A 15,703-nucleotide genomic window follows, 5' to 3' on the forward strand; every position below is an offset into this window, starting at 1 on the left:
GAATATTGATGGATTTTGTGTATCTCATAAACAGGGCTCTTTGTAGGCAGTCAAGCTGCTTGTTTGTTAACAAGATGTCATTATATTATTGTTGCAAATTGCAAACCACATCATATTTGCTTGTTTTTCATATAATTTCTTTGAAACAGTAACTGATGTGTTGTTAATGATAAGTTTTCAAGTATACTTCACGCTTGCTAGGTACCATTTGTTCATTTATTTTTTGGAATATTGTCCTAAATATCTTCAAGATAACCTTATGGAGATTACATACAATATAATGTCCAATGTTTATATGCAAAAAGTGTAAGTGGACACGTGTGAATGTACAATTGACCTATTGAATACAGGACTTAACGAAAGGAGGTCTCACGTTTTCATAGCATAACGTGTGTAGTTGATATTGATCTTGAATACTTGTGTAGTTGGTCTTGAATATAACGTAAAGGACATATAAAAGGCAAAAATCACAAATGCTTTCTGACATCTGCAATAGAGCAGAAAATCAACTATGTGGTTCTTAATTCGACAAATATTGCAAATCTGCTGTTAATGGCGCTGCAAGAAATGCAGCTTCCGGAATCACCAATTACATCCCAGGAAAGACATGTTGCAAGCATTCTTAAGAATTGAATTGAAAAGTGTATGGAAGATGGTAGTTTTTCAGATATTGTAGAAGAAACATTTAACTGTTACTAAAGAAGATGGAAAAATAATCTTTCGTAGTAGAAGAGGATAAACTAAAATATTTTAGTTTAAACCGACTCCAGTGGAACTGATGTGGATACCGTCAATTTTTTGTACAGAGAGAGTAGTCACGTATTGGAAAAGTGATAAGAAAAGGCAGCTATCCCTACAGTCTGTTCATTCCAAGTATAGGAAGTCACCTCACGTCAACAAATGGAGCAATGGAAAAAACAAATGGTAGCTGGAGAAACTCAGAAATTGTCGCGAGTTTTACAGTATGTACGAGAAATGCTCCAAGAAGCTATGCAAGCACGCTTTCCAGACATGATGTTGATCTGCGAAGATGGGCTGTACAGGCCAGCAGTAATCTTCACATGATATCCTTTAAAACATTACAAACATGATTGTGGAATTTAGAAATGCACACATCGTCGTCTCTCCAAAAGAGACTAAATTTGTATCTACTACATACGCGGAAGAAGTTGCGGACGACAAGAGTTACAATAAATGCCTTTGTTAACGAAGTGAAGTAATTTATTCTCCAATTTGGGGACTTACGTGTATAATTCCGATCAAAGTGGATTTCATCTAGAAATGAATGGTGGCCGTACGTTAGCTGTAAAAGGAGTCAAGACTGCCGAAACAGTTCAACTACAAAACAAGGATGTAACACTTCTAACAATACCGAAAGGATTAACATGGAAACTTCAACCATTAGATGTTTATTTTCTTCCTTTGTGAAAGAATTTTGTTCGACGCTTTGAGGATGTAGTTATCTTACAGCGACACGATATTAATTTGCACTTGTGAGATCTATATATATAAAATTGAAAATCACTATGTTTGTGACTAAATCTCCTGAACCGCCCGACTGATCTCGATCAAATTTGTAACATGGATGAGGTTCGACGCTGGGCTGGTTTTAGGCTATTCACTTTGATAGTAGAATTGTGATTTAGGGGAGGGAAGGAGGTATAAAAAATAAATAAAACTTAATAACTCCTGAGCCACTCGACCGATCTTCATCAAATTTGTAACATGGATGAGGTTCGACGCTGGGCTGGTTTTAGGCTATTCACTTTGATAGTAGAATTGTGATTTAGGGGAGGGAAGGAGGTATAAAAAATAAATAAAACTTAATAACTCCTGAGCCACTCGACCGATCTTCATCAACTTTTCAACATAGATGAGGTTCATGCCCGGGATCGTTTTTGTGATTTAAATTTGACGGAACAACGTAGGGTGGAGAAGGAGGGGAAGATATATAAAAATCAATTTATATAAGACTGAAAGTGACTATTTTTGTAACTTAACTCTTGAACTATTCGACTAGTCTCAGTCAAATTTTCAAGATACATGAGGTTCGGATAAGGAAACATTTTTGTAATTTCACTTTAACGGTAGATCCTGGGGGAGGGGAGGGGGACGTATAAATAAAAACTAATAAAACCTAATAACTTTTGAGCCACCCAACCAATCTCGATCAAATTTTCAGCATATATGAGGGTTGAGGCTTGGGTGTCTTTTATCGTTTCTCTTTGACGAGCCAACCTAGGGAGGGGAGGATATGTGAAAAAAAAAATTAAAATGACTGCCTTTGTGACTTCATCACTCTTGAACCACCCAACCGATCTCAATCAAATTTTCAACATACATGAGTTTATGAACAAGGATTACTTTAGGCTATTCACTTTGACGATGCAGGTCGGGGAGGGGGAGAGAAATTTAGAAATGATCAAAAATGACCGGTATTAGTGTTGAATCCATAGTTTTCGGGGTCGATGAGAGAAACAGTGACACTTCTGATGCTGTTTCAATCCAAGTTCAGCCCTGATCTTTGAGGGGGTACAACTTAGTGGGGAGGGATAAACATTTAAAAATGATCGAACATGACTAATATTAGTGTCGAATCCATAGTTTTAGGAGTAGCTGAGATTAACAGTGACAATTCTGATGTGTGCCATAGCACGGAGGAGGGGGACGGAGATCTGTATATACCATAGGGGGGAAGGGGGAGAGAAATTTAAAAATGATCAAAAATGACCGATATTAGTGTTGAAATCAGTTTTCGTGGTCGATGAGAGAAACAGTGACACTTCTGAAGCTGTTTCAATCCTAGTTTATCCTTGGTGGGGAAGGTACAACATAGGAGAGGTTGATAAACATTTAAAAATGATCGAAAATGACTAATATTAGTGCCGAATCCATAGTTTCAGGAGTAATTGAGATTAAAAGTGATAATTCTGATGCCGTGTGCCGCAGCACGGAGGAGGGGGAGCTATACATAATAATAACAATAATCGAAAATGAGCAATATTAGTGTCTAGTCCATGGTTTTCGGGATCATTCAGTTGAACAGTGACATTCCCGATCCGGTTTACATCCAAAATCTGACCCGCCACTTGGGGAGGGGGATAAAGATATTTATAATAGAAAATGGACCACTATCAGTGTCGGATTTATAGCTTTCTAGATCTCTTAGATGAACAGCTATACTTTCGATCCCATTTAAATTCAAATTCAACCACGCAACTTGGGGAAGGGGAAATCTATATCTATATATATAAATGATCGAAAATAACCAATATTAGTGTGGAATCCCTGGTTTTCGGGGTCGCCGAGATGACCAATGATCTTTCCGATACTGTTTAAATCTATGCCATTAGAAACGAAAACAGCATATTTCACGGGTACTAAACACATGAGATACGGAGTTGTGCATTAGATTTTCATTTTAACCCAGCGAAGCGGGTAATATATGCTAGTAATAATATAAAATTACAATCACTGATTCATAATCAGTTTTCATGTTCAAGGTTTATAGACATCTTCAAAAACCCGTGGTATCACATTTGGTTCACAACAGAAAGACCAGAAGGATTTCAGACGCCCGTATAGTATTGCTTTGACACGAATGCAACTCCGACATGATATTTGTGGACAGGTAGCAGTAATTCGTTGCGCATGGTGCAAAAAATAACTTTGTTTACAACATTTCTTTGTTGATTACCATTACTGTCAAGATTATATTGGCAAACAAAGCGTAAATTGGAGAAACGCTTTCTAACAGAAATAATGTTCTTGTATTAATGGTGTTCTCGTTTTTAATTTCACTAATTATGAATCAATGTGACACACTTCGATCTATCGAAATCGTCTGTTAACTAATAGGTGAGTTTCTGTCTTCAGTTGTACAAAAGGAAATGAACGTTAGTTTATATGACGTTTTCAATCTTTATATATACTTGAAATGTTCATGGTTTGTTGATTTCTGAGCTGATTGCAAAATGTTTCGCAAGAGAGCTTTTGCCCCCTTATGCCTTTTTCCGTAGAAAAGAAAACTTACAAATTCGCTTATTTCATGTCTACTATTTGTGTGTGAAGTTTCATTTCCATTGTTCATGTTTTTCTGCGGATTTCAGCACTGGTTAGAAACAATTTTAGAGGGGCTTTTGCCCCCTTAAACTGGTTAAGAAAAAAGTGTTCTTGTATTTTGTGTCTACTATATGTGCGTGACATTTCGTTGAATTCATGCATGCACTTTTAGGGAGTATGCTAAAGATTGACCAAAATATTTCTTTCGTCTGGAAACATGTTTAGAGGGGGCTTCTGCTCTCTCAAACAGTTTTTCCGTAGGAAAGAGAAAAGAGTTGTTCACTCATTCTATGTCTACTATTTGTGTATGAAGTTTCATTTCAATTGTTCGTGTCTTTCTGTGGATTTGAGCACTGGTTACAAACAATTTCAGAGAGGGGGGGGGGACTTTTGCCCCCTTAAACCGTTTTTCCGCAGAAAAGAAAAGATCCGTATTCGGTCATTTTAGGTTTACTTTCTACCTACAAAATTTCATGAAAATCGCAGTGCAACACTGCGAGGGTTCCTTGTTAGTGCCGAATAGGTAGAATTATGATATACTTAAAGACTAGAATACTTACTAATTTCCCTCATTGATTTGTTTCAGGTTCTGATGGTCAGAAGTTTATTTGACGATAAATCTCGAGTACATCAAATATGGAAGAAAAGCACCTTTTCCTGATAACAAATGAGCTCTTTTGTTCTTAAGATATTAATTTCTTTTGTGTTGTTTCTGTGCACAGTTGTTAATAGTAGATAGTAGTTCTCACATAACTGTGATTTAGGGGTGTAAAGCATAAATGAGGGACAAAAATGTTTTGAAAGTTATGAAGTTTTTGTGACACAATTCATGCTCATATAGTTTTAGTCTTGGTAGTGTATAATTAAGTTCAGAAATAATAACATTCAGTACAAATGGAGCTCAGCTATTGAAATCGCTGTTCATATACCAGTCCGCATTTCTTTTGTTATTCTCCGTTCATTATGTATTGTGATATGTGCATATTTCTTTTTCATTATTTATTTATTATATTGAAGTAGATCATGCGGTCCAGATAATGAGCCAATCTTCGACTGAAACAGATTATGTTCTGGTAATTAAATTAAATATTTATGTCCTTATTTTTGTTTCAGATAGTTATTACTTTCCCTGATTTGAAAAGAAAAAAGAAAATCTTAAATGAAATAGTACAGCTTTTGATGGTCTGATTTTTTCCAGTATTGTTTTGTCATCTTTTATAGTCATAAATTTTCATTTACAACAAATAATTCATAGTTTAAATCTTCTCCCTGAATGTTCGAAATTGATTTTGTAACATATGAAATTGTTAGAAGTATATAGTAGCATCTGAAAGGAAACACGCGTTTTGTTTGATGATAGTATGCTGGGAAGTTGAATGCTTAGGTTTGGTGGCAACATTACGCATAGTTATTCTATGAGAATGTTCCCCACATACTCCCGTATGCTGTTTCAACTAATCTCTCGTTTGCTAGTAATATGATTTATCTCATGGATAAACTACTGGATCACAACTGTGGTCTCAACTTTCTGTCGGATAGGAAACTTAGACCAGCAAGAAATTTAAAAAAAGTGAAGGAAAAGTGATAATCAATCCAAGATGTAATTTATTTATCATCATCCAAGACTAAAAGAAATGTTACACAGTAATGGTTCTTAACATTGTAATCTGACAGAAGCCTTTTTTATTCATAGCGAAAGTGTGGTATACTCAAGTGTATCCAACATAAACTCTATTTGAAGTCTATAATTTTAAGTAATTATTTAAAAATTATGAATATCCATGTCTGCCATTTCACTTTGTAGTAAAATTATTAATTTTTAAACAGCTGTTAATTGTAGTGCAGTCTTAATTTTCAAATTAATTCGAGTAAAATTCGTTGCCACGTTTTTGTTAATGTAAGCTGAAGAACTCGTAATGCTACGAACATACTTTACTGAAGAACTCTTAATGAAGTGAAGTTGACTGGTCCTTCGACAACTAGAAAGAAAGTAGTTATTATATTGCATATAATTTTATTGGGCGAAGGTAAACTCTCAGAAAAAATATTTGTATTTAAAATGGTCCAGATTCGTGTACACTTCTTTTAATAGCGTAAATAATTGTTAGGACTTTAAGAAGAAATCCAAGAAGCCATTGCTATACAAAAACAGTTCCGCCCAGAGTGATTTATTGATGCTTAAAACTTCTTAGCCTGTCTTCGCAAACAATAAAACCTCTCGTTTATTAATGTACATGACGAATTCAGTGTCGAGTCAATATTTATGTAAAATATAAATTTTCTGTTTGTGGCTAACTTGACATACTGGTTTCACTATGGTTAGAACAAGTTTAAAATTCGTTTGTAATACTCGGAGGATTTCTTGAAAGGTGTAAACCAGTTATACTCAGGAATCTAGAATCTTGTATGTCTCTTCTGAGTTGTGTATTATTTCAGTAATGCATTTTGGTTTGGAGGCATTGATTCCGAAGAAGTGATAGTATATTTGCATCATCTTGTAATTCCTAATTATAGTCTTATAAAATGTATTCGTATGGTGCTATAGAGTTGGGAATACAGTAAGATATCTTTCCATGAAAGGCTGGTTTGTAATTTGAGGGCCTACGTTTAATTAATTGTATTCAAAGAATACGAACCAATGTCTGTAAAGTTTATGTAGGAAGTACGCACAGATTGAGGAAGGTGTTTTATACATTTTGTTTCATCATATTTTGAGCGTATCTGCTCAAATGCCAAAGGGATCACGTAATTAATCCACGAAAAAAAATACTTCTGCCTAATATCGCTTATATTGGTGGTGTAAGATTAGTTCAAATTTGTTTATTTTTCTGAAGGTAGGATTTTTTTGTAATTTACCTATTAAGTGCCATTGATGAAAAATATTTTTTTGTCAAACTTTGAAAGGAGTTTACTAGTTTTTGGTATAATCTTTGACAGGGAGACTGCAATTTACTGCACGGTGATAAACATTATTTAAATTGTCAATTTGCTTTGAAGTTCTTGACAAAATAACATGGAGGGGAGACATGCACTTTTGCTGGTGACTGTAAAAGTCATTGTGATCATTGACAAAATAATATGAGCACAATGATCCTTCTTATTATTTCTGAAGGACTTCATGAACTCTAATAGATGGCCTTGTGTTTTCTTCTTTGTTTTAGAGTTGAGCCTTCCAAAAAGTTTGAACATAGCCGATAATTCTGGTTGTATAGTTATTAACAAAAAATATCCAGTTATCTAACATATTTTAGTTCAGAATTATGAAAAGAACCAAATTATGTTTATTATTTTTCTTTATACACTGAGTGGGCAAAAGATTATATACACCTACCAAATACGTTGTGGACCTTCCCCTGGATCGCAGGAAAGCCTAGATTTATAATGGTAAGGATGTTACAGGATCCTGGTATAGTTCTTGTGGAATACTATGCCACGCAGGCAGGATGGCATATCCCGCTGCAAATGGCAGTTGCATTGAGTAACGTGACCTAGTCCATCCCAACAGAACAGTTCTCATACCATTACATTTCCTTAATCCCCTTGGGATTGTTCGTTGTTAGTTATGCTCATGTAGCTTTCCTACGCCCAGAAACCACGTTGTTGCTGAAAATTTTCTGCTACTTCATCTATTCGTGATGCGCACGAGAAACTTGCCTTTGAAAACCCTGTTGCTGCCCCACTTACGAAAATACTTCGACCTACCATCAGGGCACCGACAATCATCCTGGTTAAGTAGTTTCACCTACTAATAGCACCGACTCCAGTCACGTTACAAGTGTTATACCAAGTAAGAACACAGCTATGCTCTAAGTCCAGTTTTCACTTTCGTAGGTGTGTATAACTTTTTGCCTAGTCTTTTATATAAATTAATAATCAGGATGAAAAAAAAAAGTTAAATTTTAGAATTATCTTTACCGTTTATTATATATATTTTTAAAACTTTTTCGTTAAGTTTCAACGGGATAATTTGCAGGAGATTAATGCATGTATTCATAATATAGCAAATGTTAGGAGAATTGTTAGGAGAATAATATTTTAACTTGAAAGAAATCTTCACATTCTAAAGATGAAATGTCAACTAGTCAGTTAAGGGACTATATTAACACAATAATTGTTAGCTTTAATATTCTTTGTGGGTTGTTACATGGTAGGTAAACATTTCATTTGACCAGCCATTGTGCAACATATATTTGCTAGTCAAGTGTACGTTAACATTCTTTTAGTAGTCAAAGTTAACGGAGTCGAAAAATCTGAAAATTTGTGATGATGATGTATTATAAAGTGGGGGGATCACTGTCAAAGACTTTTTATAGCTAGGTGTCAGTTACGTACGTGTTAATATTACAGATTTTGATTTGTCAATGTCATAAATTGATGCCATTTAGTTAGTGTGTAATGCGTATTTATTGAATGGCTTCAGCTTTAACCTATTTCTCCCCTGGTGCTTTACACCTATCTTTGAAGATTTCACAACATGCTAGAAATGTGTATTCCATTAATGTTCTCATTATACCATATATGGTCTTTTCGTTAATATAATTTGAAATTCTTTTTGTTTACAAAATACTCAGTTTATTATCCTTCCATGTCCTTGATACTTCACAGTGTTACAGTATATATATATATATATATATATATATATATATATATATCCATTTTTTCCCTTGTGGCCGAATTAACACAAAAGGAATTTCTGAAACAGTTTATATGCAAAATCTTAAGGGTGTTCATTCAACGCCATACCATGTTGACAGAACTTTCAAATAATAATAGCAATGAAATTTTACAACTCATTCTTTTAAAATTAATTATGAGTTACAATAAAATAGAACTCGCAAAAAATCCTAGTTATGTATTAGGTCTGAAAATAAGTAGTAACGTTGACAGACTCTCGAGATATTGCCCTACAATGAAGAGAATTTCAGAAGTATGAACTATTATTTTATTGTATTTTGTAAGCACTACAAAGTTTTTTTTCTTCCGGAATGTTCTGAGAATCATGTTTTAGAAGTCGGTAAAAAATTCTTAACTGAAGCACAGTACAAAATAATTCACAGAAACTATCTAAACAACTATTGAAGTGTAAGAGTATGCATATGATGAGTAAATTATCTCTATATTTACATATTTGTTCTCCCAGCCTACAGTCATTAGTATACGGGAGCGACGTATACCGAAAAGTTTCGTTACACCGATTGAACATTTGTGATAGTATTATGGTGCACTTTAAAGTGATTTAATGTACTTTTTTTCGATGATGTTTATATATTGAAGTAGCGAGTTTCTGGGAAAAAAGAAACATAATCCTGAGAGGACAGTTTCAAGGAAGGTGGAAAACGTTATGCCTAACTATTATTTCCGTTAACGAAATTACGTGTCATTTTGATTTCGAAAAAGAAGTGGAGCAAAGATAGCCGTGCTTATTCTGACAAAATCTTCCTTTTTGTCAAACGTAGATACTCTTTTATTGTTCCGACCATCTTGTGTGCATGTAAGAAAATGTAGTTTTCACCACGTGTTTCGATGGCCCATCTTCAGATTCTTTCATATACTGATAATCCAGCACAATGAAGTCTTCGGATAACGTTCTTCAGGCTTTAGGATAACCAGGTCAGTCTAATTAGATCTATATTTTCACCTTCTGCTACTTTTTCATCCGTTCATTCTTAGTGAGCACCCATGGCATCCTCCGACAACAAACTTTCAGTACTGTAGAATAAAATAGTTTGACGTTGAACGTATCTTGCTTAAGCAGCAATTGCTAAAAGAATAGTTAGTTGAAAAGGTTGAGCAAGGGACTATTGATTTGGTGAATACATAGTTTTTTGATGCCTTATGATTTAAATATTGAAAGTAATCAAGTCATGTGCAATATTGGTCCTAAGAAGAATATAGGTCATAACTCTAGAAGAAGAAAGAAAGAACCATCATAGAAGAAAGAACCATCTTGAAGATTGTAAGAATGAGGTTTTTATACTACATATATGAAGCGAGTTAAGATTTGTAGAAGAGTTTGGCATAAGCTACTTGGTAAATACGATTAGTTTCTATACGAAATATCTCTACTGGTAGTATTGTGGAGTCAGTTGTTTTAAGCACTCGACCATAGGGTACGGCGGTAAAGCATTGATTATCGTAATATTTAGTTCATTACAAGTAGTAGCTGTCCCATATTATAGCTTTAGGTTATGATATACGGTAAAAACTCATTAATCCGTACCCACGGAACTCCGAACGGCCTTCAGTCGTCGCCTGTACATAGTACTGTATTTTTAGATTTTCTGTCACAACGATGTAACCATAAACAAAAGTAAACAAAGCTGTCGGGATTAGTTAGATCAGTCGATTTTCAGGGGTGTACAATACGTAGTTGCGTTGAATCATGCGTGCGTTGCCAAGATGTCGTCGAAAAGGAAACATGTTACTCTAACTTAGAGGACAAGTGCAAGATCATCAAGCGACTGGACAATTGAGAAAGTTTAGGAAAACTTGCTTCAGAATACGGTGTACATACTTTCAGTAAATTTATGTAAGTATTTTAAGCTTGTTTCGGGCTTCTTTTTTTCATTCCTTAGTAATCCGAACAGCTCGAGCAAACAGATATTCGGATTAACAAGGTTAAACTGTATCTTAATTTTTTCTTAAGTCCTTTTCAGGGCCGAGGCTATGTGGGAAGTGGCCTATATACAGTTTAAAATGGAGTCCGAACCACATTCATTCTCAGCAAAATTGAGTTGGATCTTTTATCCTAAAAGCGAAGACTTGAAAATTTTACCCATGAGGGAACTGAACAGAATAAGACCCGTATTTTCCAGTTTTCTTCTGCGCGGCTGACTCTTTCATCTGGTTCTGTTGACCTGGAAGTTCTAGATTGATTCCATATTTCACATTCTGCGCTCACTTAACAAGTGTTCTGTGCTCTATGTTAATCCCAGCACACAAATTTTTCAGCTATTGAGAAATGATACTCAAAAGAAGAAATTTCCATTGAGAAGCACATAACTGGCAGAATTTTGATTCTTTCACAAAAACATTATTTGTTTGAACAGTATAGTCTGCCACCAAACGGATAGATGTTTCATTATTGCTCACATGAGCTTTAATGCATGGCCAAAGAAAGTTAATGTGCTTGAGACCAAAACACAGCTTTAAAGAAGAGAGAACACCTAATTCTGGTTTGCATAACGTGTTTTACAGAATGTTAGAACTCAAAGCGTCAAATCTGAAAACATTATAATGAGACCTGTTAAACGTAATAGTTTCGGTTATATAATTACTTCAGAGGATATTTTGTTGTACTAAATACAAAGTGGCCCATAGTTGCTTAGGAAAAAATTGCACTGTATCGAAATCTCAACTGTAAGTGTTCTAATACTAAAGTAGTGTAGAACCCCCCTAGGGAAAATTTTTTTAAGGGGAAGTTTTATAACTGCAAGTGATGAGATTGTTTCGTATAGATTAAAAGGATGCAGATACATCACATACTTGTACTGAAATTTTAATACATGTGTATCGTGCTTCTATGCACGACACTATGCTTAGTACTAGCTCACTATAAGCATAGAACAAGATAACGCAAGATTCATATCTATTTAATAAATCTCATTGGGCAATATTTCCGGAAAGAAATACTTTAAAAAGTTTTGTAAATAACTATTGTAGAAATCTTTGTAAACATAGCCAATAAGAGCTCATTCGAGCATGTTATTTGTATCTTGTGTACATAATGTTAATATGATTCATTCTGTGGTTGTAGTATTCTTAATGACTGTGTACAAAAATTGTTGTAAGGATGATCTGTTTATTTCGCAAAAATTTACCTACAGGAACAACATAGTTGTGTATAGCAACTTATTCTATATAATACTTATGATACTTCAATTAACTGAATATGAGTGATTGTTAAAAGTAGCCTGGATGAGTGAATTCATTACACCTTTTTTGAACAATAATTGTCATTGTATTATGTATCATGACAATACATGTGTTCTTTTAATATTGCATGTAAATACAGTAGTATTATACAGTTGTCATTGGTTTAAAGTTTTGATAATAAATTCAAGTATTTGTTTTGAGGGGCAAATTAAATAGATTAGTGCAAAATTAATAAATGCTTTTCTAAGAAAAGTCATCGTACAAGCAGTTCTGTTAATTATGGTACAAGAAATAAATTTCTCTGAAATAAAGGCCAGTGAAAAAAAAAAAAAAAGAAAGTCTAGTTTTCTTTGTTTCAACTAGGTGTAGAGCTTTCTGATCACAACTTTTTTCTTTTTGTACAGTTTTATTAGTACTTCAACGTCATCTAAGGGACAAGTCCGTAAGTTTACTTATTTTTATTTATAGGAAAATATGTAAATTACTAAATTTTGTAGTTGATTCATCTGTATAAACATGGCATCTGATTTTTAATACGGAAAAATTTTGGGTAGTATGACCTAATACCGATATTGAACGTAAAGCAGAACACAGATTTTCGCGGATAAGTTTTTGCAAGAAAAACAGAAGTTGTTTTTCTGCAGTTGAACATCTAAGTTTCACACATGGAATGGTTTAGATCTTCGAAGACAATCTGAGAATCAGTAATAGTAATTTCTGCAAAATTCATAGTTGTGCTTACCTTCCAAGATTATTCAAATTGTACGTGCTAATTCACAAATGTTTTAAAACTTTATTACTATTTCAATGCAGTCAGTATTTCTAAGACTTACTCAACCATAGTGTAGCCCTTCAGGTGTTTTGACAACCTTACTGATTCTACAAAATAGGTTTACTGCCATCCTGTTTCTAAGATTTTTCGCTTTACAAAGACAGTAGCAGTTACTGAGATACAATCTGCGTCCACATGAATTATCATTCGTTAGTTATTTAGTGTATAACACCACTGCAATTAATTAGCTACGAGAAGATTACCAGCCTTCACACAGAGTTAACTGGACAGTTGGCAGTTAAATTTCTCCGAAGCTTATAAGCATATAGCCGATGCTATTGTGGCTGTCTGTGGTAGATAAACATTCTACACATGAGTCTCCGTGAAGTTCTTCCAACTGAACCCCAGTTACTTACATTTAACATCCGATATCTTTAATCTGTGAAGAGGCGTAACAGATGGAAATCAAACTAATATTTTACCGATAACTCACAAAAAATGCACATCTACAGAGAATCCGGTGTGTTAAAAAAAAAAAAAATCCATTGTTTCCTCTTTCATTATATAGGCCTATCTATATAATATTTTACCATTTTGAATTTAATCTTTATTTTCGGTTCACTAGATATATTTGGCCGATTTATTATTGTTATATAGGAACCATTGCGATTTTTGTGCAGTAATTATTTAACTACCTAGTCACGAAAACTTTTTTGCTCAGGATTCTCCATGTTATACATGTTTCATTAACGCTAGGCGAAACACTATTTTTCCTTCGAATTTGGGATAAAATGATTAATTTAGTGTAGTCAAATTGAATCGCGTAATCTTTGCTTTTTAAGTTCTTTACACATTAACACGAATATAAAACGTACAATTTATCTTTGTTACGTCACAAATCACGTGTTAATACTAAGATAGCCCCTGTAGTCGGCTAAAAAGTTTTTCAGTAAGCAAACAATTCTGCGATTAACTAAACAATAAACATTTACGAGTAAACTTTAAGCTTTCACAGACAATTTTCAAGCACAATTTTGATGAATAATCATACAATGTAGACATTAAGTTCACTTATATGTTTTATGTCAACATTTATATTGTTTTACGAAATCAGTACAATAAGATATTGTTTTACATTTAACTCCATTGCACAGCCTTAAAACTGCTTGTTAGACTCAATAGTTTATAAATGCTATAATCTGAATAATAACTCTCATAAATGCTTCTGGGTCAGGAAAAATATAATTTATTAGCGTGAAAATAATCGTGATTCATTCTGAACACTTTCTCTTTAAATATTGACATGGAATACAGCTGAATATGAGAAATGTAAATGCTTTCGATGATAATAAAATTAACACTATACCATTACTCTATACTTCAAATTTCTTCTTGTACATAATTTAAACCAAACCTGTTAAAACAAGGAATGTATAAATACGACTGACAATACGTGTTCGAAATGAAGCGGCTTACAACCGGCTTCAAAATTACGACAAATTATTTATATATTTACAAGAAAAATTCATCTTCCGATAAACGTATTGCATTTTGACATCTTATAATTTACAATTTAAGAAACTTGTATAGAAAATACTCAAAACATACTTAGTTTAACCAAAAATCTGAATACAAAAATAAAAATCTTTTGTCTTTATCTTAGACAGTCAACGGAATGTACAGTAGCAACATTTATTGCAGCTTGTTCTCAATCTTTCTTCCAGTCTTCTAACAGATTACAAACTTGGATGCACCCACTTGTAAGAGCCATAGTATTTGAAGTTGTGTTTCTGGCACATCTCATCGGCTTCTTTTGGTCCTCGAGAACCATATCTGTAAGAGAGAGGATCGAAAAATAACGCAATTGCTTAATCATGAAAGATTTTTTTTTCTTTTCACAGGCAAGGACAATTTTGGCTTATGATTATTTTCGTAGATGGTAGCACAAAAGAAAGTTTCTCCAGAGGGATAAATTTAATTAATGTTAATAAAAAAATCCCTGATCAAACTATTTCCTACTTCTCCGATATAACAATAAAATAAGCATTTATTTAAAGCATTTTTTTCACTCATCGATCACTAATAGAATTTTAAAACTTTCGTAAACAGCAGAGCTGCCACTCTGATACTTTTGATTCTGTATAAATTATCTTCAGCTTAGTGCCTGGTATAAGTTACCTCAAACGTATGCTTGTTTTGCTCCATTCGATTCAACGTGCATTTCTGTTCCACGATAACCTGCACAAAATTCATCCGATTTTAATGAAACTTTACATGTACTTTCAAGAAAGTTTTGATTGGGCCTAAAAGTTAAAAATAAGAGGGTAAAAACAGGCCCAAGTTTAAAGTTTGTGCATATACATAAAGTGATAAAACAATGTTTCATGATAGTTTACATTCATATTATTTGATTTTGACGAATGGAGTATATTTTCTTTGTACTTCAAGAATTTCCATTCTTTGAAGTCTGTTAAGAATGGTAAATTTACTCGCAACTACGTTCCTCACATACATGCCGCAATAAAATAATTATCCACGGTAAATTTTGTCAAAGTTATTCCAATTTCATGCAATATGGCGTATATTTTCTTTGAAGTTTCCCATCTACCCCCACTGTTTGGAATTGAAAGCGACCTACAATAAGGGGGTGAATTTATCCCCTTATTATGAAAGAAAAATTTGCCCGATAAATGTAACAAATATGGCAAGTTTTGTTTGAGATTTAAGAATTACAAAAAAAAAAAAAAAAAAAAAAAATCTTAAGGTGTTCAGACGTTCGATGGTGGGCAGAATAATAGGTAGAAAGTTATTTAGTCTTTGTGATACGATGAGAGAGCCTGGACGTGTGTCCGATGGTAGAAGTCGACCAGAAATGGGGGACGGGGCTACCAGTACTGGAAATAAGAAGTCTTCCTAAGTTGCTGGATTTGTATATTTCGGGAAGAAGATACAATTAAGGATGTTAAGTTTCTTTGAAGTAAGATGAGTTGAGAT

At 33.8% G+C, this 15,703-nt stretch overlaps 2 protein-coding genes across 4 annotated transcripts in view; one reads left to right on the top strand and one right to left on the bottom strand.

Annotated features, from left to right (window-relative positions):
* opm (transmembrane emp24 domain-containing protein opossum) overlaps positions 1 to 13,231 on the top strand; it is a 36,481-nt gene extending 23,250 nt beyond the window's left edge. The window contains exon 5 of the mRNA XM_081761953.1: positions 4,649 to 13,231. Within this exon, the coding sequence (XP_081618079.1) occupies positions 4,649 to 4,723 (75 nt within the window). The 3' untranslated portion in view covers positions 4,724 to 13,231. The remainder of the gene's footprint in view (positions 1 to 4,648) is intronic.
* The window catches only part of Zw (glucose-6-phosphate 1-dehydrogenase Zw), a 305,974-nt gene continuing 302,838 nt past the window's right edge, over positions 12,568 to 15,703 (bottom strand). For all 3 annotated transcript variants that reach the window (XM_081761950.1, XM_081761952.1, XM_081761951.1), the window contains one exon: positions 12,568 to 14,542. In XM_081761950.1, the coding sequence (XP_081618076.1) occupies positions 14,446 to 14,542 (97 nt within the window). In that variant the 3' untranslated portion in view covers positions 12,568 to 14,445. The remainder of the gene's footprint in view (positions 14,543 to 15,703) is intronic.

This window comes from Thermobia domestica, chromosome 6, assembly GCF_964235325.1.
Source record: "Thermobia domestica chromosome 6, izTheDome1.hap1.1, whole genome shotgun sequence".
Lineage (NCBI taxonomy): Eukaryota > Metazoa > Arthropoda > Insecta > Zygentoma > Lepismatidae > Thermobia > Thermobia domestica.